This window comes from Zosterops lateralis, assembly GCF_965231275.1.
Source record: "Zosterops lateralis genome assembly, chromosome: Z".
NCBI classification, from domain to species: Eukaryota; Metazoa; Chordata; class Aves; order Passeriformes; family Zosteropidae; genus Zosterops; species Zosterops lateralis.
This window is the reverse complement of record NC_139800.1, coordinates 1,458,638-1,484,619: the sequence shown is the minus strand read 5'-3', so window position 1 is coordinate 1,484,619 and position 25,982 is coordinate 1,458,638. Positions and strand designations below refer to the sequence as shown.

Below are 25,982 nucleotides of genomic sequence, written 5' to 3'. Positions count from 1 at the left end.
AGATTCCCAAAGTGCTGAGAGCAGGAACACGCTGCTTTACAGCCATGATCTTATACCAGAGCTGAAGATAAATCATGGAAAATGCTTTTATTTCTTATGATACATTAAATGATAGCAGCATGGTTAAAGAAGTAATTCTTTATGACACCACTCAGCACATATACTGTATTCATTCTTTCAGTGGTGTTAAATATTTTGAAAATTAAAGGGAATAGCTTAACAAAGACGTGTGAAGCCTATCAGAAAAATCACATTATTGAGCTTTGAAGTGATTTCAGTATAAAGGAGATAAGTTCTTCTAAAATATTACAAAATATAAGAAAGTGGTTTTATTTTCCTCTTACCTGCCAGTAAAAGTATTATTTATTCTATTAACCTGGGCCTGAAAAACCTCTATAATAAAATTTCAGGAACTGCTCTCCCAAGCTGAATAAAGTGGAAATTGTAAGGAGATGAGAAACAGCCTTCTGAGAACTGACAGCAAAACAACCAAATAATTGGGGTAACTTCTAGATTAAATCTCTTTTCACTACATTCCATCTTATTTTTGAAAGACATTTGGACACAAAGACACTGCATCAGTTCTGATAAACACAGAAGTTGCTGACCACTGCTCTGCTGAACATTCTGGAAGCAGAGAGCAGCTGCAGCCCTGAATGCCAAAAAATGAACCTTTAACTGAGATGTGGAAAACCCAAAACTCACAGAAAATAATTGCAGAAGTCTATGTACACAGGCACTTGTTCCAGAATGAACTATGAGCAACAGATGGTATTTTCTCAAATTTTGAGGCAAAATGCTCTTGATAGAAATATGTAAAAGCTGCATTATACAACTAAATAAAATTTCCCAGAGTATTTATTAAGTGTTGTCTATTTTGGGACCAAAGTTAATTTTTTGTTACCTGCTTCATAAAGCACAGCAGTGACAGAGAGGGACAGGATGAGAGATTACTGCTGAAAGACAGTGAAGCACCTGGATATGTTGTACATCCATCCCAGAGTCCCTCAACTCCTCCTCACCAAAATCCTGTTTGTGATTAGAACTGGTTACCTATAATTTACAATAAGTTTTCTAATAAACTTTAATTAACCTACCACATGTTAAGATGGCTAATTTACTGCAGAAAAATAATTTTATGTATCAGAAAAAAATCCATTAAGCTTTTTTCCCATGGGAATGTAACATGACTCTTCCTATTGACTCAATTTATCAAAATCAAAGAAGATTAGTGTTGGAATGGGAAAACTTGTCATTATTTTTTCAGAAAACTTTTTTTGGCTGCATTGTGTAAGCATCTGATTTTTCAGTGAGTGCTACAAATTATCTGCTGGTGAGTAGATGAAAGACCTGCTTTTGGGAACTGCAACATCCATTTTCTCCTCAGTTTATCTGGGGAGAACAGATATACTTCAGATAATTAGTCCTATTGCAGTGAATAAGGCAAATTGAACCTGCAATGTTACAATACATCTTATTTTCTCTATTACAGGATGGCTGTTTTTTGTAACTAGCCAACATTATCTTTGAGGTCAAGGGTTTGGGTTAGCACACACACAAATGCTGGAGTGGAGCAGGCTCTGTACACACCGTACCAGCTCGATAGCAACAAAAAAATGCATCGGAACACACTGTCTTTGGAGAATATGTCATTCAGTAGGGAGCCACAGCTCACACAGCTTGGGCTCCAGCCTGAATGGGAACAAGAGCAGCTCTGGAAGAGCTCCATCACATTCCAGTAACATATCTGAAGGGCAATTGGGGAACAAAAAAAAAAAAAAAAAAAAAAAAAAAAAAAAAAAAAAAAAGTATCTTATGTGTTTCAACTTTGTTTCAGAGAAGTGAAGGCAATCAGACATCTCCCAAAAGTGCTGGGGATAACAAATACAGGGGGATTAAACAATGGCAATGTATTAGAGGCTTGTCTCCCCAGAGCCTTCTCTTCCCCAGGCTGAACACCTCTAGTTCTCTGCCTCTAACTCAGAGATTCTTAAGGATTGCTATGTTTTGTCCATACTCTGGGTTATTGTTTCTACAATTGCCAATTCTGTGGAAGAATTCCTATTTATAAAGACTGATTTAACATATGAAATATTCAATTTATTCCACTAATTAATTTAGTTCCTAATCAACAAAGAAATGAGAAAATTAGGAGAAATAGCTGATTACATGAAAGAGAATTAAAAGTTTATCTTTTCAATTACACCTGTGAAAAACATTAGGGCGTCTATACAATTAAATAAAAAAGAATAACAGACTTATAAATTTCTATTTCTTCTAAATACATTCTCTAGAATTTCTGCAAGGTTTTTCAGAAAGATATTTCACAGAGAATAAGAATCTGTTCCTGTCAGTGGTGATAAACAAAATGTAAATTCTCCCTTCTACATTTCTTTAATGCTGCTTTCAGGCTAGGTGATGAGGAAATCAGTTTTCAGTAAGTGGCTTATTTTGCTCCATGTGATACTTCATATGAGCAGCAGAGAGGAGCCAACCCTTTCTCAAAACCCACTTTTGGTTTTGAATTTCTGTCTATATTAATAATTTTTCTTCTCCAAACCTTTTTCTTATTCACTTCATACGAAGACTGTCTTTTAATATGGTTGACTCATTCCATTTAAAATACTCTCCTTTCCTTCATCCCATCATTCAGTCTCCTGGCCACCCACACTGCCAATCAGCAGCAGTTGCGTAACATTATAGGTAATATTAACAGCAGCCATCAGTGGGAGAATTGCCCTCAGCATGACACTGTGAAATGCTGCTCAGGGGGACAAGACCTCACCAAGGAGAAAAGCTGTAAATTGATGAGATTAACTTGCTTCAGTAACATGGACATAGCTTGGAATAAATGTGGCTCTGTACAGGTAGAAAATGGTCCTGTATCAATATCTCATAGAACTACATTATTGTTTAGGTTGAAAAGGACATCCAAGATGGAGTCCAACCATTCCCCCAGCACTGCCCAGGCCACCACTGACCCACATCCCCAAGTGTCTCATCCACACGGCTTTTAATCCCCTCCAGGGATGGGGACTCACCACTTCCCTGAGCAGCTGTGCCAGGGCTGAAAAGCCCTGTCCATGAAGGATTTTTTCCCCAACATCCTCCCCTGGCCCAGCCTGAGGCCATTCCCTCTCCTCCTGTCCCTGTTCCCTGCGAGCACAGCCCGAGCCCCCCGGCTGTCCCCTCCTGTCAGGGACTTGTGCAGAGCCACAAGGGCCCCCCTGAGCCTCCTTTTCTCCAGGCTCAGCCCCTTTCCAGCTCCCTCAGCCCCTCCTGGAGCTCCAGACCCTTCCCCAGCTCCCTCAGCCTCTCCTGGGGCTCCAGACCCTTCCCCAGCTCCCTCAGCCCCTCCTGGGGCTCCAGACCCTTCCCCAGCTCCCTCAGCCTCTCCTGGGGCTCCAGACCCTTCCCCAGCTCCCTCAGCCTCTCCTGGGGCTGCAGACCCTTCCCCAGCTCCCTCAGCCTCTCCTGGGGCTCCAGACCCTTCCCCAGCTCCCTCAGCCTCTCCTGGGGCTCCAGACCCTTCCCCAGCTCCGTTCCCTGCCCTGGACATGCTCCAGCCCCTCCTGTCCTGAGGGGCCCAGAGCTGGACACAGCATTCGAGGTGTGGACGTTTCAGACAGATTTGAGCAGCATCTCCACAGGTGAATAACTTCTTCCATTATTTTATCCACTGTGAAGCACACCATCTTCCTCTTACAGCATGTTTCTCAAAATCACCGGGTCTTGGTTTACCCTAATTTCTATTACTTTGTCTTTGAAGGAATCTAAAGATGTTTGTTCGTTTACTCTTTTAATAACGTCTTTGTACCCTTTGATAGAAATTGATGGCTTTTTTTTAAACAACAACCAAAAATGTACAAAATCCTCACTGGTTTGTCTGTAATTATCCCTGTAAAATATGAAGAGGAGAATTGGAAATGGAAGGTACAGCATGTTCCACCAATATCTCATAGAGAAAAAGCAGCGCATAGAAATTCCAATTCCAATTAGATATTTAGTACCAAACAGCCTAAAAGGTTTGGTACATACTTTCTTCCTCATCCATTTCCTCTACTTTATATGGCTGCATGTTTAAAAAAACAATTACTGGGATGTTTATAACATATGGTCACATACTTATGGTTTTCAAGCACTACATTTTTCAATCAAAACCTTGCGTTAGGAACACTAGAAAATTGTTTTAATGCATTGTTGAAATAGACTGCTGTTATAAAAATAAATGCTACTCTTTGGAGAGCTACTGCATTAGGTTGTTCTGTTTGTCTGTGAACGTCTGACCAAGATGAACCATCCAGGTGAATAATTGGTTTCTGAGAAACTATGAACAACCCACTCATATGAAAAAGGCAGCAGGAAAAGCACCTAATGACCAAATCAGCATAGAGGGTGCTTTGGGGTTCAGGACTGTTCCTTTTTTCATCCAAACACTTCAATACTTGCCGTTAGTGTGAATAAAATGAATGTTGGCTTACATGGCAGTAATAAACAGTTTCATAGAAAGGCTTATGAGGGCTTTATCTTAATAATATATCACATTTTCTACCTACAGCTACACCCAAGATCCTTCTAAAATCCCAGCAGTCCCAGGCTTCTAGTTTTCTCAAATGCAACCCAATTAGCTGTGCAGGAGAAAAATAAGTATACAAAATTATCCACCTTATGGAGGTGCAAAGGAACCCCCAAGATCATTTATAAGACAAGCTCTTAAAACTTCTTCAGTTTAATCATCTTCTAAGGATATTCGTTTAAGCAGTCTTCTCAAAAACCATGGGGTTTGAGTAAAGAATTTGAACAAATGGCTTAATTTATACCCTCTACTGCAAAATAATGACAATGTCCTAAAGCTCTAGAACTATTAAAGAATGAGTAAAAAATTATGATGTTCATGTTTGGTTTACTTCAAATGTTTCTAACAAGCAAAACAAGGAATTTTGAAATTTCTTCAGCAGGTGCTTGCACTGCTAATGTCAAAATTCTGTTGCTTATTTGTTCTCCTGCCTCATAAACCTGAAGAAAGAAAGATTTTCCATCAGATGTTCATAAGATGCTACTACCACAGTAAATGTTCTTTCAAAACAAATGAATTTTCAACCTTACTTTCCAGAATAATGAGAATTTCTAAGTGAAACAAGGCTTAACACCATCTATGTAACACAAATACCAAACACCAATAACACTTTTGCTGAAGTCCTGGGTGATGAAAGATCATCACCTTTTGAAGAGCATCATCCTGATGTTCTTCAATGTATTTGTCTACAAATATTTCAACCACAAGCAATGTGTTTGTAAAGACACAACAATGCAAAACCCAGCTGCAAATAACTATTAGTACCTCATAGTAATATAGAGAAGTTTAAACAGACTAAACTTCACCATCATCTTTTTCACAGGACTTCAGGATAGTTCTTCTGTTTAAGGATAATTTATGCAGCATTTTCTCGTTAAAGTTTCAATTAATTTAAAGGAAAGAACTGATTACGAATTCAGACAGAACTGCAGAATTCAGCTATTACTCAATAGAAAAACTTGCTTTAGATTTGGGTTAGGTTGGTTATTTCAGTCTATTCTGAAATAGCTATTTTTTGTGATATAAAAATAGGGGGATTAGGTAGGAGTAATATTCTATAAAATATAATTCATCTGGAGGAGGGTATGACTAATATTTAGAAAAAGTATTTATAGGCCCTCTGCTCAATACTGGAGACAGGCAAACCCAAGAATAACCTGATATTGAATACGTTACTTCATCAGCCATCAAGTCAGAGTAATCAAAAAGAAGGTATTATAGGGCAAAACAAGGTGAGTCGCCTATTAAGTGCAACTTAAACAGCTAAAATCCACATACCACACAAAACCCACCCAGTACTACACTGCTTTACCATATGCTTTCAGTAAACAACACCTTAATAAAAATTTTCTTGTATAATCACATCTTAAGTTTATTCCTCTAGACAACATGAGAAACTAAAAATTCACACACAAAAATGGAAGTTTTTAGACCATTAATGATGTGTGTCTAAGGCACTAAAAAAACAACTTACTGGGTTTCTTGATGACATTTTGAAATGGAAGAAAAATGAGACGAAAAAATCACTGAAGAGACCTAGGCAGTGCTCTGGACATTAAGTAGGTGGTTTCTGAATTTTAAAGAAAGATTATGACAAAAAAAATCCCCCAACAAAACAAAACTACCTTAGCCTTTTTCCTCACCCCAGTATTTGACAAATATGGACATATCTCAGTCAGGAGTCTTGATTTAATTTGGCAAAAGCTTCTCATTCTGCCAACAGCGTATCCAGTTCTACATATTTTGTGTGTTCTTAGCAGTTACCACTGACTACCAGCTGAACAACATTAATTGCATCACACTAACTCTATTATGGCAGACCAGTTTATTTGGAAGTAGGTTTAATTTAATTTCTGCATCATTACTGGAGTCATCATATGATTGTGGGGAAGACTTCCCATTTCTTCGTGATAACACACATTTATAGAAGAACACTTCTATGTGATGGAAGAGCTTTGCATTAAACTGTTCTTTAGGTAATTAAAAAAAAATCAGATAGAGCTGCAGGACACCTAATGTCATATTAGATAGGCAAGCACAGAACACATTATAGGACCTGGTGAACTTAGATGTCTTGTCCACTCCAAATGGCTCTGTAATTCATAGAATGATATAATCCTAGAATGATTTGGGCTGGAAAGGCTCACAGACCGTCTTGTTCTAACCCCCAAAACATCACAATATTTATTCAAAGGTCAAACTGCTCACATCAATAGTGAATGAAATACTTGTTTGCTACATATTGGATTAAAAATGAACTCTGCATGTAACTGAATCTAGAACATTGATAGACTTTAGATCTGTTCCATTATATTTAAAATACAGCAAATACTGCAGTTCAGGGACCTGATTTTACCTACTCTTCAGCAATTTCAAATTTCTAAGATAAATATGTCCCTTAACAAAAAAAGCTCTTAATTATAAAAGACAATTTCTTCATAGGAAGTAAATGACGCAGGGGAACCTTTTTACATCTATTGATGTGCAGGGGGGAGACTGGGCTGGTTCTCTCTTGGGGGAACTCAAATGAAGGACTATTTATGAAGTACTTGGAGTTTTGAATATAATCAAATGTAATAACAAGATATAAGCTCCCACCCCCCCAATTTCTTTTTTGTTGAAACCACTTTTGTAATACTGGTTTTTAATAACCCCCATAATGGCCAAATTAGAGGGACCCCAACTGAAGTCATTCATCCCACATAAAACAAACATTGCTTTTTCTTCTTAGCTTTGTTTTACAAGCTACATTACTTCCAGATGACGCTTGAGGGGCCTAGGAGTTTCAAGAGTTAGATGGTTAAACAGACAGCTGCTTTCTATTTACCATATAAATCAGGGAAAATCAAAGAAGAATCTAAATATTAGAATTCGTTTAGCCCATTATGGAGCACAAACTGAGGGGGAAAAGAAAATAATACAGAAATCTTGTCATCCAGATGCAAAGAGAGAAAAATTCATCAACATTTGCAGAATTCCAGCCCTCCATGAGAGCCAGCTTTGCACAGTGGGTAAATTTACTGGATTGGGAAGGAGTCAGGAAAAGTCAGCTCTGATTGGGAACTCTCCCAGTGCTGCCAGGCTTTGCTACTGCAGACTTTATATATACAATTATATATTAAAACACATATTTTTATACATATACATGCGCACACAGTGCTCAGTACATCTGTGTTTTTTACATTTTTCCCCTTGAATTGCTAACATGCTTTTATTTTTGTACTAAATAACTCCAAAACCCAACAGATTTTGGACAGAAGATTAAAGGATAGTTCTCCATATATTGATTAACATATCTATTAAGATGAAAAGTTTGATATTATACTACAAGATTTCTATCCCAAATTTCATCCACCACTGAAGTGCTGCTTAAATTACAATGCTATGTATTAAATAACTGAATATATTGCCACTAAGTGGGATTATTTTTAGAATTTTTCCTAACATATTTAATCTTCATCTAGCTCGAACAATTTTCTTTTAAATCCCAAATTTAGGAGGTAAGACTCAAGTGATGATGTCTCCTGAACTATTTGAATCACCTAAATTTGATTTTTAATTTTCTCAATTTTTGCATTAAGGAAACTGTTTTTTTTCTTTCATCAGCAAGAAAATGACATAAACTTGCCAAAAATCAAAATTTACTTTCTTCTTCTCCATCCACTCTTTCCCTAGAAAGAGTTAATGAGAATCTCTTTTTATCAGCTGTAGTTTAACAAGCAGGAGAAGCACTCAAAAATCATAAAGAATGAGTTCCTTAAAAAAAATTTGGGGGGTAGATGGCAGCTCCAACAACACAACCGATGTGCTACTTCCCAAGAGAAGTTAGCACGTCTCCAGTTATGTTGTTAAGTACCTCTGATTTGATAAATTACATTAGGCTGTAATCAAATTACCAAGAAAATCATTGATATGTTTATTTAAGTAATATGTCTTGATTTGAACTGAAAGAAGCAAAAATCTCAATTATTTTATTACCAGTTTTCTTGTTTGCTAAAAACATTGGAAAATGTGCTTTCACTGAATGGAAGAAAGCAAGAAAGGCAAACCTAAGTGGACTCTTCCCATTTCCAGTTGGATCAAAGTGTAGCATTTCAAAACACGTCAATGCTGCTACAAAAGCAATGAATAATATTATGGCTTACGAAAACAACAAGTAAACTACTCAGCATGAGAATTAGTCTAACAGAGAATAGTGTCTCTGAGGCAGTAATGACAGGGGGTCGTTGTCTCTGTCCTGCTGCCTTCTCCTCCTGCTCCTGAATCCCACCACACTGAGGAGAGTTTATCAGGAAAGGACCTGGATGCCAATCCAGCCTCAAAAAATGAAACCATTTGCTCTTTTCTCTTTTTAAAAACAGAAAAACCAGAAAAGCAAGAACAATATCAAGGCCAACAGGGTCAGTTCCTTACTCCAGTTCCCAGCTCTGCTGGTACACCACAGACCTGATGGCAGAATATTAAGAAACATGGTAAAGGAAGAACTCAGTGTATTCCTACCACCATCAGTGAGTATAAGCTTAGGGACTGTATATTGGGTCAAAAACTTAATAGAATACAAAGAGTACAGCTGTTCAAACACCCAGAATTTAGGACAGTATCTTAAGCAGCACTTAGAATATTTTTATGTATGATTTAACCCTTGGATTTGGGTTCCATGCAAATTCCCCTTTGGATTACAGAGCACAGTAAGAAAATCAATAATTTATAAATTAGAGTGTGTGAAAATACAGTGAGAATTGCATTTTGAAAATACATATTTGGTCTGAACAGAACCTGCAAAGAGAATTGCTTATTAGGCAAACCTCCACCTCTCAATGAACAAACCTGTGCAGAGCAGGCAATATTGGAATCACCCCTTTTTTAGCTCCAGAGATGGAACACGCTTCAGGACTTCAGACATTCCAGTCCCCTCAGCTCCTACACTCCTCCTTGTTCTTACACACAACATAAACACAGGCTTTCAGAAGCAGAATATGCTGAAGTGATGAAATCTGGCCTCAACTTTTTTTAGTCAACTGCCTATGTTTCAGACTGAGCTGTAACATGAGCAATTTGGAGAGGAAAAAGAAAGGAACAGAAAGCCACACTTAATAGTTTAACTTACTGTTTCAAAACACAGGCCATGAACTTATTTACTCACCTCTACAACAATCTTTCCAAGTGCTCTCTTTCCTTCTTCCATCCCTAATCATACCAACAGTAAAAAGAGAAAAAATTCACAGAAGTATCTAAGCCTCTTGGCTGAACTCCAGGGAGCTTTCCCAGCTCTATCAGCTGCATTGCTCAGCTGTCTCTGTATGTAAGGGGACAACTTCATACTGAAAGCCCTTCCCTGGGTCCTTCCTTAACTGCAGCATTGTTTACATCCACCAAGTTTAAAACAAGTCCAAAACCTATAAAATTTTTTCAAGCATTCTATTCCTACACAACCTAAAATATATATCTTCATACGTATGTTATGTGTTTCACAGACATGTGTATCATGTTGTTTCCTTATTTAACTCATTAAACTATTATATCAAACTATCTTTTAAAGTATTTTTATATTTAAAAATACTTAAGAGTAATAGGATATGTAAAGTCTCAGGCAGGCATATTCTGGATCATGTATTAGCCCTGAAAATAAAACAGTTGATACATTTTCATCCTCAAAAATCCTGAGCAACTGATTTTCTTTCCTTCACACAATGCTGCAGTGAGGGTTCAAATGAGTACAGACCAAAGATACTTCAGCTGTACAAAGATATTATTCAAGTCCTCTCAAGACGTCTCCTTCTTCCACCCAAAGCAAAGATTTCCCAACAAGCTGTGCAATTAAAGACAAAATTGTTGCCTACTTGTGGGCATTGGCTCAGCAAGCTGAAGGGAACTGTAAGTATCCATGTATTCAGAACATACTAATTTGCCCCATGACTCCAGTTCTCCCCCAGAGGCTCACTGGAAATTGTTTTCAATCATTTTTAGGCATTTTAAGACTCTGTGGAAGCTAAAGCCCAGTTCTTAAAACTGCCGTTTTCAACTGTGTGATTTAAATATCGTGAATTACAAATGGCTTGGAAAGCACGAGTTGACAGTAAGTCTCTTCCCTCTGCATAGCTGTGGTTTTGTTCTGCCATTTCTAAGTGTAATTCTTGTTTTTCAGAGAGGTTTCAGACATGACATCATTCATACAGGTTCCTGTATTTTGATGTCGGTGGTTGCTCAGCTGCCACACTCAGAGAATTCTTTGCAGATTTAGGGATGTAGGACTTGAATTTCGAAGCACCCATTACAACATTCGTTTTGATACTCACATAATCAGGAAGTGGAGAGTCGTTTGAACCCAGGGAACCTCTCAAGGACTGCGTGGCTTGCTCCAGCACTTTGTTGTGTTTTTTAGACAACAGAGAAAATAGACTGGGGGGAAAAAAAATTAAAATAACTTCATGATAATGTCCTGAAATAGTTAAGAGTCTTCAGTAAGGAAAGAAATGTTATTATTTACACAAAACTTTTAGAATGCAATGTACAGTAGTTGTATCATTTATTTATTTATTTAACATCTGGGTAAGTAACAGCAGAGTTTGGATCAGAAATATTCTATACAATATATGATCTGAAGAACATTTTATGTTCATTATTAAATTCATAAAAGTAAAACTGTCACAGAAGGAATGGCATACATGCAATTTTAGTTCATAAATAGTTTGTGTTCACTAGAATGCAATTTTTAAGTGCAGCACCTCATGCAATACACTGTAATATACACTTAAGTATCCCATATATTATCCATTCTAATAGCCTATTGCTTAGACAGGAGAAATCTGAGTATATGACAAAAGCTTTGGGTATTTCAAGGCCAAGTTACTGCATTTTACTAGTATATATTATTTTCAAAATTTATTTTAGCCTAAGTCAATGAAAAAAGGATTACCTTAGCTTTATAAATAATCTATTAAATCTGAGGTCTATACACATACAAAGAAATAAAGACATTTTTCTTACATTCTGGAAATGGCCAGTGACACCCACAGAGGATGGTGCAACCTGATTTACAAGGAGAATGGTGGAAGCAGCAGCAGTAGGCAAAGGCCACCAGCTAATGCTCAGCAGCAGCAAGGAGTGAGGCACTCCTCTAAAGCCCTGGATAGCTCCAACACGGCTGTCAAGTCACAGATAAACCCATCCCCATCTTGGAACAGCTTCTAAGACCATTGAGCCCAACCCTATCCCCAGCACAACCCAGGCCACCACTGACCCCTGTCCCCAGGTGCCACATCCACACAGCTTTTAAATCCCTCCAGGGATGGAGTCTGTACCACTGCCCTGGGCAGCCTGTGGAAGAACAACCCTTTCCACGGGGTTGTTATATTTTCCCTAATATCCATTCTAAACCTACTCTGGTGCAATCTGAGGCCATTTGCTCTTGCTAGTTGTCAGATGTTTTTAGGCTTTCTGCGTTTGAAAACATAATTTGGACTTTACTTCTTTTTGGAGCATTACAGGATTCCTATCAGGTTTTCCTAGGATGACTATGTGTGTTTTAGAGGGTGGAAAGGGCAGCTTGATCAACACACACCAGAAGGGTTACGGGGGAGGCCCTGGCAAAGGGTGCCCAGAGCAGCTGTGGGTGCCCCTGGATCCCTGAAAGCGTCCCAGGCCAGGCTGGATAACCTGGGATAGTGGAAGGTGTCCCTGCCCATGGCAGGGGGTGGAATGGGGAGAGCTTTAATGTCCCTTCCAACCCAAACCATTCTGTGATGGTGTGAACACAATTCACCTACAAGCGGCAAAATCTACCTCAGTATTCTATTCTGGACATCCTCCATTTCTTGGAACTGGATCAGAGTTTGAAGGCATGTGCTTGCAAGGCTCTTCTACCTCCTGAAATGATGATCAGCATTGGCAGAAGTCCCCTGAATTGTTTTAACTTGTACTGTATCATTCATATTATATCCTTCGGAGATGGCAGGAGTGGATTCTTTGGAGTACCAGGGCTTGTCACCCCACTGCAAGTCAAGAGCCTCAGGAAAAGGCTTTTCCAACACTCCTCACAGTCATGAGGAATTAGTTATAGTAACTCACAGCTATTAGTCAAAACCACCAGAACATTCCATGTTAAAAGAGGGAGAAGCAACACAGAAATTAAGATATATTGGTAGCTTTATGCCATTTCCCCCCTCCCATTTTCTGTTATTGCATTCACAGACTGAAACTTTTGTTCAGATCAGTAACTGGATCTGCAAGCTGGTCCTTGGTAGGAAACAGCAGCACTATTTCTGCAACCATGGGTATCTTTGAAGACTCAGATTTCAGAGATACTGTCATCAGCACCATCTAGTGCTGTGGAGACAAAATAATCAGTTAAAACCAAGCTGGCGATGCTTGTGGTGGGGTGTAGCAAAACCATGTTAAATCTGGTGTCTGCTCCAGAAAATACAGATAATTTCACAAAGAGGAAGAATTTGGAATAAAGAGGATTTCCAACTGACAGATTCTTCTCCGAAATACATAAAGCATTTTGGCCATAAAGGAAATGTAAATATAAACAAAGAAGTGGGATCAAGATTTTGGAAAGTGAATGTGTTCAATGCATGTGAGGAGGAAAATGAACATAAAATGGTACTCTGCAAGGAACCAGAATAGCAAAAAGTAAATTTATTTATTCCAACAGAAATGTAGAGAACTGGGGAAAGGCAGAAAGGAAAATAATGGATAAATTATTTCTTTATATATTCCTTAAGTTTTATTTTTAATAATTAAGTGTATTATAAATAGAGTTTATGGCACAAGCAAGATCTTGGTGGCTGATTTCTAGTTCCAAAGCAGCAGTGCAGAGGCTTTTGTTGTCTTTCTCCTTGCAAAGTTCTGCTTTCCAGCCATGAACTCATGTCCTTCACACCATGCTGGGATAACTCTTCGTGGGACCACTGCCCACAACACAGATATCCAGGTTAAAAACCCTCAACACCCTCCATGCATCAGTTATCCTTCTCCAAGGACCATTTCTTAGATAAGCACAAAGGCAGGATACGTGGCAGGATTTTTCATGCTGTATTTTTCATAATAAAAATGCATAGAACTGCAAACTCAAAGAGCTCCACAAAAACAGTACAGCTAAACACAGAAGAAAAAAAAATCAAGGCCAGATATTGTGATTAACTAATGGATGAGAATCTTCCTAGGAAGTACTGTTGCCTCCTGAATTGGTGCAAAACTTCAATTCCAAGTCATTTACTTATTATTATGCCTCTGTCTTTAACTCTGAAAACCACCCTGATAAATATCAGACTAATTTTTAAAGTCTGAGCACAGAGTTAGTTACAATCCTCAAAAGGCATTTCTAGGAAGTTTAGCTCATAAATACCTTTCATCACAAACAAATGCTGCGTTCTAAAGGAGCTGCTTGATTTTGCAGCAGTCACGTCTCCAGTGTCTATAAGGTTTTAGGCTTGATTTTGACTTCCAAGGCATGAATAATGCAATTTTTAAAAAGCAAAAACGCTTTACAACAAGGCTGTTCCCCTCTTCATAACAAGGTACAAGGTCCAGAAGTGGAATCTGAGACTGTCTCCCAAATTTCCCACATGTGTCTTTATCACACACCTATTTTTGCCCAACTAGAAGTAAAGTTGAGATCAAACAGAAAAATGCATGCATTATGTGGTCACTGAGGGCAGCATGCACAGGCTGACAAGAATATGGATTTTTCTACTGGAATATTTGTCCTCTTTCATCCACTCTTCTCCATCAACTGTCAGGCAGGCTACGGAGCTCGACAGCCCTCTACTCTCACCCATTTTGGACTTCTCATAACAATAAAAAGCTATGTTCAGAACAATGAAAACATCTTGGTACCCCAACTCATCTTCCCCTCACAGAAGTACTTTAGCAAGCAAAACAGTTCCAACGAACAAGAACAAGATGAAGTAACAGCTGGCATCTGTTAGGAAGATTAGGAATCATCAGCTGGCATTACCAGGAGAAATTCCTGCCTGTGAGGAGGAGAGTCCCTGACACGGGGTGCCCAGAGAGGCTGCGTGCAGCTGGAAGTCTCCAGGTCCCTGGCACTGTCCAAGGCCTGGCTGGATGGGCTTGGGACAACCTGGGACACACAACCCTGACCACAAACAGGGTGATCTTTAAGGTCTTTGCAACCCACACCACTCTAAGATAATGTGATCTGTTACAGATCATCAAATCGCACCAGGGATGAGCTCAGCCAACAAGGAAGATTCAAGGCTGAACAACAATCTCAAGGTCCTTTGGTTGTTTGTTTTTAAGGAATTAAAAACAACATTAGTGTCTCTACCTCCCTTTACACAGCAGTTTTTAATTTAACTCAGGGCTGAACTTCAATAAGTAAAAAAATTAATACAGACTAAATAGTAATGGTTGCTAATCCCAGTGAATTGATTAAGCGCTATTGGCACACACAGTAAAATGCAAACCAGTAATACATGAACTCAACATTTTCAAAAAGTCAACTCCACAAAGCCTGTAGATCTCAAAAGAAAGAAAAAGCCAATAAGGAGACTCATTTATCAAGTGCTTCAAAAAGTCTAATTTACATTGGTTTGAAACAGCTCATAAAGTACACTTTTCACATTAAAAAAAAAAAAAGTATAAAATGCAGCTTTTAGAATGAAAAAATTGGAAAAAAAGATGTGGAAATTAAAATTAGAAGTGCAAAGGAAATCCAAAGTTAGAATTTGCCAAAACCTTTTCTGAAAGCTTTGAACAATGAGAAGTAAAGGTAGCAGTGTACTTTATTTTAAGGAAGTAAATAGGATGCTCCAAAATTATGACATGCCAGTTTTTCCTGAGCAGAATACTGGGACAGTGATTGTGAAACTCATTCCAAGAAGGAGATCACCAGCACTGAAAAATACACCTTGTCGATGGTCTTTCAATGAGACTGGAAGTAAAATAAAGCACAATAGTACCCCTGTGTTAACAGGCTTCTACACATCACTTATATGACTTTGTTCCACAAAGTGAAGATTTTTTTTATTTTTATTAAGACAGTTGAGTAATAAAAAGTAATACGGGATGCATTATATGAACTGAAGGTGAGATATCGCAACAGTCTGAAAAATAGTCTTAATAGGGCCAAAAAGGAACACATTCTTGGCCCATCTAAATACCAAAATCTATTAAACACTTGATCAAGCTACCAAAATACTTCGAATATACAGACAGAATATATAAAGTGACTTATATTAATACACATCAACGGTAAAGAAATGCCAATGGCCTGAAGTTGCACCAGGGAGGTTTAGGTTGGATATCAGGGAAAGGCTCTTCCCCCAGAGGGTTCAGGCACTGCCCAGGCTCCCCAGGGAATGGGCACGGCCCCGAGGCTGCCAGAGCTCCAGGAGAGCTTGGACAGCTCTGCCAGGGGTGCCCAGGCTGGGATTGTTGGGGGGTCTGTGCAGGGCCAGGGGCTGGACTCTGCCAGAGCTCCAGGAGAGCTTGGACAGCTCTGCCAGGGGTGCCCAGGCTGGGATTGTTGGGGGGTCTGTGCAGGGACAGGGGCTGGACTGGATGATCCCTGTAGGTCCCTTTCAAGCTAAGATATTCTGTGATTCTATGAAATAGTACAGTTAAACTTTGCAAATGTCACAGTCACTACAGGACTGATAAAGTGAAAACACATTTTAATTAAATTTTTCTTTACCCTTCAAGAAGTTGGATACAAAATAAATTTGCTGTGACTTAATGCAGCAAGAAAGAATCCAAGCTTCTCACTAAATATGAAGGATTTCACCCTCAGAGCAACAACTAAGGATGACCAGACAGCAAACAGTTGCCTATAATGCAGCAAAGCTGCTGGAAGAGTCCCTGTCTTTGGTTTTAACCAAAACCATTTAAAAATATGGCCCTTCCTGACAAGAAAGACATTGAGAGGCTGGAGCATGTCCAGAGAAGGGAACAGAGCTAGGGAAGCAGCTGGAGCCAGGTGGGTGTCAGTCCCTTAATCCAGATAACAAGTGATAGGAGAAGCAGAAATGGCTCAGGTTGTGCCAGGAGATTTAGTTTGGATATTAAAAGTTTCTTCATGGAAAGGGCTGTCCAGCCCTGGCAGAGCTGCCCAGAGCAATGGTGGAGTCCCCCTGGAGGTGTTAAGAACCCATTTGGACGTGGTACCTGGGGATATGGGGCAGTAGTGGGCTGGGCAGTGCTGGGGGCAGGGCTGGACTCACACTTAGATGTCCTTTCCAACCAAAACAATTCTATAATTTTATATCCAGTAAAGTTGTGCTGTGCCTCAACTGCCCTTGGCATCCTGCATGAAAGATTTTGTTGTATGAAAATGCAAAGGCTCTAAACCAGAAAATGTACTTCTCCATGAAATGCTTGAAAACTCATTTATTCAATGGATTTGAGAAAAGATGAAAGAGTGATTTGTCCAAAAACCCAAAACTATGCAAATGGAGAAAGGAAGCTTGCTTACAGAAGATTCTACAAAATACCAGAATAAAAAAAAAGAGTTTGAAATAGAAATTTAACTGTCATTACATGGGCACAGACCTCTCTTACAAAGGAGGTTGAAGCCCGGCTCAAGGTGCAGAAATTTCTGTTTGCACTGTCAAAGCAATGGCAGAGAGGGAAGGAAACCTGGGAGGAAAGAAGATGATCTCAATACCTAGGGTATGAGATGAGCTTAAACTGATGGTGTGATACAAAGAAAGAGACGGAAGCCTGAAAAAATGGGCACTGACAGAAATTAACTGATGACATTAGCAGAGGAAAGTCATATCGAGTTACATGACAGCAAGAAGGGTTAAGGACTGGACTGGATTTCTCACAATTCAAATCACTTCTGAGCTTCTAAAGGTGGATTTTAATTTATCTGAATATCTAGAAATATTCTGTATGTGCTGGGTAATGAACTACTTGAGGACTAAAGCGCCTCTGCACAGATTTTATTTGAAGTTTGGAAATTCGGATATTCTGAATTTTTTCTTCCCACTCTCCTAGTTCAGAAGTGCTGCAAACAAACTGAACAGAACACAAATCACTATCTGGTCATGGAAAAAAACAGTTCCATGGATCAAAAAATTTGAGGATGAATGTTCTCAAACAATTCAGCCGTACTCCGTGCTGCTTTTTCTCTGTCCTTCTATATACATGCCAAATGTACTATTGTTCTCCGTTTTAAAGACTTAAATATAAAGCCCTAAACACCAAAACCTTGCTACACAAAAAAATACTTATTTTAAACAAAAGGATTTTACAATGCCACAATCATATTACAAAAAAAGCTCTAAAAATATTTTCGAAATCTGACATCTAAAGTTAAAACCATACCTTGATTTCTGTATGTAAGGAACACTTCTTGGGTTTGACCTATTTTTTAAAAGGATTACAGCAAAAAAAATAGTGTTTGCTGTGGCACAAGAACTCTAGACATGGATATGTGCCTGCACAGACGTCTCCAAGCAGACAACCTGAAATGCCCATCTGGTTGAATAAAGGTTTGTGAAGGGTCATACCAGACATCAGAACAAAACAAATGCACTGTGCTGTTCCACTTGAAATACAATAAATGCATTGTCCCACAGACCTGTATGGGGGACAGGTTGTAAGCAAGTGCCTGTCTGTGGGCGATGGAGAAGTGCTCCGTGAGCACTTAAGGAACCCAGCACAGGGAGAAATCCATTTAGTACAAATAAATGCAGAGAAAAATCCCCAAGTCCCTTGTGCTCATGTCTACTAAAGAGCCCTTGAGGCATTCTGCATTTGAATTATCCAAGCTACAATGGCACATAAATAGAAATAAAGAGAGACAATAGCCATGGAGAACTCCGAGGCCTTTGCAGGGCAATTTACTCCATAGAGGGGCATTGCTCTTATTTATTTGAACCCAACTCTAAAGCCTGGGAGACATGTAGGATCCCAGGAAAGAGAACCTAACCAATTAAAATATTAAATAACAGAATAAACAGAAAGTAAGAACACACTTTATATCTTTCTTTCTAGTCTTGTATAATGAAACACGACCAAATTCTGCTGAATAAAGATTTGCTATATTTACTATTAGGTCCATCTGGGTTGTGGAGATGATGTGAAATCGAGAGACTGACAGTGTGCAGGCTCCACAAACATCATGGATGTAAATAACATGGTTTGCAGGGGCCACACTGATGGACAAAGAGCGTTCAAGGGATCAGGGAATGAAAAGAACTCCCAGAGAGTATAAAATTCACGAGGGACGCACTGTCATGTTCAAATTTTGCTGGGACACTGATCAGACTTTTTTCTGCTTTTCTTCTCTTGTGCCTTCTTAAAAATAAAAGTTTGTGTCCCCTTGGAAACAGCTGTGTGCTGCAGCTGGCAGCTATTTCAGGGCAAATCCCAAAGTATAGAACCTCTGAGTGATCTGAGTTGAAACAGATCTTAAAGCTCCTCCTGTCTCACCCCCTGCCATGTGCAGGGACACCTTCTGCTATCCCAGGTTGCTCAAAGCCTCATCCAGCCTGGCCTTGGACACGGCCAGGGATCATGGGGCAGCTTCTCCAGCCTCACCCTCCCTTCTAAATAAAGAATTTCTTCCTAATATTCAATCTGAACCTGCCCTCTGTTTAAAGCATTCTTATCAGTATCTGCCCATATAAAAATTGTTCTCCTGAGCCAATCTCTGGCATCACAAATGGTTTTAATGCAGCCTGGGTAAGAAAATTATTTCTATCCCATCTCCCTATTAAACAGCAAACATAAAAGGCCACTCTTTTAATTCTACAATCCTCAACTTGATCCTAATAAATCATATACTTCAAGATATCTTCATGACAGAACATCTCATTAATTTTAAAGAGTGCCCTTTTATCTGCCACTGCTTACATATGAGCAGAGATCTGTAAGTCATGTGCTATAAAGCCATATCAAATTCTGCCTCACAGAGGACAACATCATTATTTAGAATATTGTTATATTAAGTAGAAAAACAAGAAGTCACCATACCCTTGTAGGTATATAAGCAAAATCAGAAACAACTTAGAACAATTAAGGGAGGCTTTGCATTAACGAACAGGATTTCCTGCTGAAATGGAGTTAGAAAGACAATGACGCTAGAAACAACATGGAAGAAAGGAATTTGATGTGGCAAGACAGAAGTAAATATTTACAAAATAAGCCAAGAGTTTAATTTCCAGAGACCAGGAAATGTATTTTTCAACTGAAGGCATAAATTGTTCGGCATCTCATGGCCACTTTCCAGCCAATGTTGGGAAATGGATGCTCCTATCACTAGACAAGTCAAAGGAACAGAGAGCAGTAAATTCCTTCCCCTCTAGCTTGGTACAGATCGTTTTATTCCCCTTTTGTCTGGCATGCCAAAAAACATCCTTGTAATTCCACTTACAGGGCAGAGGCGGGCTAGGACCGAACTCTGGGTTGTATTGAAGTAGAAACTCAATAAGCAGACTGTGATCTACCACAGACTGAATTCCTGCATGCAAATCCTACAGAACATGATGATTTTGACTTGACAGGGCAGTGCTTTGCTGAGCACCATCTCTCTCCTGTACTTTTCAATAGAGTGCCAAGTGGGAAACTAAATTCTGAAAGGCTGAAAGGGAGAAAAATGAGTGCAGTCCAGTACAAACAGAATATATTTGCAAAGCTCAGATTAAATACAAGTTTTTTTCTGAGCTTAAAATCCTCAAACCTGTTTTAGGTGTCTCAAGGTATGCATGTAATTCCTTTCAATGATCCCTGTGTTTGTCCTGTTACTATTTTATAAGAACATCAAATGGGCAGAGCCCACAGTATTTCCATTTTATCTACTTGCTCTTAATTCAATAGGGTAAGTGTCTCATAGCTGCTGAGATGACATTTGCCTTGAATGAGAGCAAAACTGTGTGGGTGAGAATCAGAGGAAATTGCTGGAGAAAGCATCCTGAACAAAACTGTCACCCAAAACCCCAACAAGGGCCTCCTAACAAAGAAATAACAACATGAAAATTAGAAAACACTGCTGCCATGCAACCTAAGGTCCAAATCCCTGTTCTTTGAGCAACTCGGGTTTGGCACAGCTTTGCTCAAACACACTGGCTGTGCAAGCACATTTGTATTTGTATGTATTTGGGTGCTACACTTGGAAAGAGAACTGCTGTGCCCTCTGAACTCACTCTGAGAGGAAGAATCTGGGTCCACTTCAGGAGGTAACAGGCTCGTTCTGCAGGCAGAAGGTCAGAGGGCATGTGTGGTGCTAACAGACCTCTTTCTTCCAAGATTTAAGCAGAACATGAATCTGGAACCCTGGTTCTGTACCTGGAGCCCCCACAGCGCTCACCCCTGGCACCACCCTGTCTTCATGCAGCCCCATGGGCTCAGTAATAGTTTGGCATTTCAGTGCCCTGGCATGGTTATAATGAATTAATTGTTCATTGCAACCTCCTCTGAAGCTTGGAAATAATATCACAGAGTCATAGAATGTTTGGGTTGGAAAGCAACTTAAAGTCCATCCCATTCCACCCCCTGCAATGGGCAGGGGCAACTTCCACCATCCCATGTTGCTCCAAGCCCTGTCCAGCCTGCCCTTGGACACTGCCAGGGATCCAGGGGCAGCCACAGCTGCTCTGGGCACCCTGTGCCAGGGCCTCCCCACCCTCACAGCCACCAATTCCTGCCCCACATCCCATCTGGCCCTGCCCTCTGGCCCTGGGAAGCCACTGCCTGTGTCCTGTCCCTGCAGGCCTTGTCCCCAGTGCCTGTGCAGCTCTCCTGGAGCCCCTTGAGGCCCTGGCAGGGGCTGTGAGCTCTGCCTGGAGCCTTCTCTTCTCCAGGCTTTGACCTAAAATTTGAGTTTCAGTGTCAAAGCAGAACAAGAAACATGCCCCTAGGAGGACCCATCATATGCTGCAGACAGAGAATATTATTTTTGTTTCCGCCTTTGTCTCCTTTCCCCCTCCTTTCTTTCAGTCCCTGTCCCAAAGGTCTCTTGGATGAGTTTGCTCTGCAGGAAGGAGTTTACTCCTCTCCTCATGGGCTACCCTCCTCTTTGGCCAGGTGTCCTTCCTGATCACATCTCTCTCCCCCCACACTGATCCTGCGAATGGGCATGGAAAGCCTCTGGCTGTCCCTCCCTCATCACTACAGTTTGTTTGGTTACCCTACTGACATAACCCCCATAAAATTTTAACAAACTGGAAACTTCCTTTTTTTTGTTTGTTTGTTTGTTTGTTTGTAAAGAAATAAAGAAAATCAGTTGGACCAATCAAGTCTAACTTTACAATTAAGTCCAATTGCAAAGGACACTACAGAAATGACCAAAAATTCAAACCTGACATAGTTGTCACAACTAAGATGTTCTCCCAAGCATAATTTTGGATGCAAGTACTCTCTTTCGCATAACGGTGAGGCCATTTCTAAACTTCCAGTGATTCATAAAGGAAAAAAAAATATTGAAAGATAGCACACTTATCTATGGATAATTTCCATAACTGTTCATAGTCGGTAGCAATATTTTTTTTTTTTCCAAATCCATACCTATACATAATTCGTATTTTCACTGTGAACACTTGTGAACCACTGAGAACTTTTATAAGTATCACGGGCTCTAAAAAGAACAGTTATTAAGGAAATAAGCATTTTTTGTCTTCTGGATAAAGTTAGATGGCTTGTGTTCAGTGTGCCTGAGGACACACAAAGAATAAAGGCAATGTTAAAAAACCCCAAACCAGTGAATAATCCCACGTTCAGAACAAAGCACAATGAACAATCACTTAATTAAAGATTGTGTTTCACTTTTGAAACAAAGATGGTGAATTGAAACTTCTCATAAAACCTTAATCTATTATTTCCTGAACTTTGAGTCAAATTTCAATACTGATGAATTAAATTTTTAATGTAAAAAGGGCATAAAGCATAATATATTTGGTGTATTATCACCTCCTTCAATGGAGTACCTCTATCCATATCATGTTAGTGATTTTGGTCCAAATATCTCATTTTACTGAATTTCCAGACATAAAAAAACACACAGTTTGAGCAGCACTACTATAAAGCCAATGTTGGAGCTGAATTTTGATCAATCCCCCTACACCTTCACCAGGAATTTCAAACAGGATGTTCAATCTTGGTATACAAACTGCAATTTCCAAGGCATGTGTATCCCAACCAGTAGATGCAGAAGTTAAATTTTCAAATTTTGCTCACACATTCATTTCTGAATAAATCATGTCAGGCATGAAATACCTTGGAAGGAATAGAGAAGAGGAGTTAAGGTATCGTACTTGATAATGAACTCTAAATTCACACTACAATATCTGGTATCACATTATCCAGACAGGCTCAAGCAGTGGCTCAAGGGAACCTGATGAGGTTTAACCAGGCCAAGTGCTGGAGCTGCACCTGTGTCAGGGCAACCCAGGGGTCAGTCCAGGCTGGGGATGAGCAGAGGGAGCAGCCCTGGGAGAAAGAGCTGGGGGTGCTGTGGGGGAGAGCTGGACCTGCCCCAGCCTGAACCCCCCGTGCCCTGGGCTGATCCCCAGCGTGGGCAGCAGGACAGGAGGGGGATTGTGCCCCTGTGCCCCTGTGCTCAGGTGAGAGCCCACCTGCAGAGCCCCAGCCCTGCCTCCAACAGCACAAGGACGTGGAGCTGCTGCAGCCAGGCCAGAGGAGGCCACGGAGATGCTGCCAGGGCTGGAGCCCCTCTGCTCTGGAGCCAGCCTGGGACACCTGGGGCTCTTCACCTGCACAAGAGAAGGCTCCAGGCAGAGCTCACAGCCCCTGCCAGGGCCTCAAGGGGCTCCAGGAGAGCTGCACAGGCACTGGGGACAAGGCCTGCAGGGACAGGACACAGGCAGTGGCTTCCCAGGGCCAGAGGGCAGGGCCAGATGGGATGTGGGGCAGGAATTGGTGGCTGTGAGGGTGGGCAGGCCCTGGCACAGGGTGCCCAGAGCAGCTGTGGCTGCCCCTGGATCCCTGGCAGTGTCCAAGGCCAGGCTGGACAGGGCTTGGAGCAGCCTGGGACAGTGGAAGGTGTCCCTGCCCATGGCAGGGGGCTGAAGGAGCTTTATGATCCCTTCTAACCCAAACCACTCTGGGATCCTATGACTGAGTGTGTGCACCTACATAAAACACCTTCACCTTTCTCCCAGAGAGGTATTTGTTGGAAATACTTCTCCTCTGAAAACTGCAGATACATATACTTTCAAAGAGGTGAAATGCTTAAATATTTTCAGAAGGACATGAAGGTATACTAGTACTGGAAAAAAAGAAAAATCCAATAAATGCAATAAAAACACAGGATAATGTCAAATAATGTAACATATGAAATGTTTTTCAATACAGGACCAAGATTAATATCTATTACTAAACGCATCCTGTAACAACACAGTACTTGAAAAACAAGTATCTCAAATAAAAATTGTTTACATCCTTCACCTTAATGTCAGCATCATCCCCTTTGTTGCATTTCTGTGAATTTCTGTTCTTAGAAACAAACCTGCAAAAGGTAGCCTGTCATAAATAAACCACTTTTCAAAGGAAAATTGATGTTCAAGTAGATTAAATTAAAGATAGATATTTTCATCCTGAAAAATACTGCATCATCGAAAGAAAACATTTATCAAGAACATTAAATTTTTTGTTGGGGATGTTAATATCCAGTCAGAATTCAACTGCAGTGAATGCTGAACAAAACAAGGGATAATGAAGCATTTCATAAGAGTGCAATTCACTATGGAAAAAGCTGCAGTTAATGACCTACACGGAGGTGAACTTGGCTTTAGGAAGCCCCAGCCTGCCCTTGCCCAGTTCAGTGTAAATGCTGTGCCAACATCCTGGGAAATCAGCCCACAGCATTTTCATAGCTTTTGTTATTTAACATTTCCCTTTATTTTATTTCTCTCTTCTTGGTAGCTTCAGCCTCTCAACAACACCCATGTCCTCTCCTCTGTATGCCTGGGAGATAATGCCAACCTTTCACCTGCTTCATTTTCCATATATCTTTATTATGAGTAGTAAAGTTTACCTCCCTAACATCACATTCCTAAATTCACAGTGTTTAGTGATTTTCTCCCTTTTCTTCTACATCTCATAAGAAAAAAACAAACGAAAACAAACCAAATTTCAAAAAAAACCAAAAACAAAACACACAACAAACAAATAAAATAAAAAAAAGAAGTGGGGGAAACACTGTGAAGCATCACTGGAAGGATTTAAAAGATCTGTGATTAAAAGAATGTGAAACTTTGGGACATGGGTTAGTGATGACCTTGGCAGTGCTGGGGGAATGGTTGGACTTCATGTTTTTAGAGGGATTTTCCAGCCTAAATGATCCCATTAAATGTAGAGCAAGGACCTATAAAAGTTATAACACAACTCCAGGGAAGAGTATATAGGTATCAAAAATATATCATGGTCTCCAGCATGTACAAAAGCATTTAGAAATACACTACAGGCAGCTTGAAACGCTCTGAACTACTCATCACTGCAGGAAGATGACAACCTTGGAACGGATAATCTGGAAGCCTTTAAAGAAGGAAAAATGTTTGGAGCACTGAATTCTCCCAGCTTTTGTCTCCATCACCACCACTGTTCTCCCAAACAAACATGTGTGATCAAAATCACTGTAGCTCACAGCAGGAAAAGGCTTGCCAGCATCCTGAAGGATCCCCGGCTTGGACCGTCCCCTCATCTTTTATAAAAATACTTTCCATATCTAGCAAAAGTTACATCTTACCCAAGTTTCACAATCCAACCTTGACAGAGCTGAAATGCAATCCTGTTTCTCCACTCTGGTCTGCCTGTCAATGTTTTTAATTTTATTCTTCAGTGAAAAAGGTGTTACAGACAGTACCAATGAGATCTAGAAATGTTACAGAGGCGTGAATAGCTCTTATTAAGAAAAAGCAGATTTTATTTAGGTAAAGCTTTAAAGCTATTGTTCATTACTTTTCAGTAGGAAAAATGTCATTATTTCCCACATACACTCTCATTTGAAATTACCTTACCCACTACTGAACCTGTCATTCTGAAGAGAGATTGTTTTATTGCCTTCAGACATCCTCAAGTCTCAGGATTGGTGGGAAAACTAACACAGATTTGATTTAATGATTTATTTCAGCATTCTTGCAGTTGTGCAATATTTTTTCCATCTTAAAACCTAACATGATAGCTTTTAAGTCCCAGTCCTCCAAGCTGCACAGTAATTAAATTTACATTGTCTTCAATTTATTTGGAAATTAACCTCCTTCCCACAGAGAAAGAGGTTGTGCTTTACCTCCCACTCCGTTTTATAAATCTTATTCTGCTGTGTAATTCTTTCTGCCACTATCAATCCAAAAATCCTCCTAAATTCCAAAACATTGCCCTCCCCAAAATGTACTTTTTAAGAAGACACATTTCTGTGATGTTCCAGGTCATTCTCTGTTTTTCCCAAAGTTAAGACAATACTTCCAGGAACTGACTT

At 39.9% G+C, this 25,982-nt stretch overlaps 1 protein-coding gene across 2 annotated transcripts in view; it reads right to left on the bottom strand.

Moving 5' to 3' along the window:
• DYM (dymeclin) overlaps positions 1–25,982 on the bottom strand; it is a 212,691-nt gene that overhangs the window by 56,447 nt on the left and 130,262 nt on the right. For both annotated transcript variants that reach the window (XM_083882932.1, XM_083882931.1), the window contains one exon: positions 10,873–10,975. In XM_083882932.1, the coding sequence (XP_083739058.1) occupies positions 10,873–10,975 (103 nt within the window). The remainder of the gene's footprint in view (positions 1–10,872; positions 10,976–25,982) is intronic.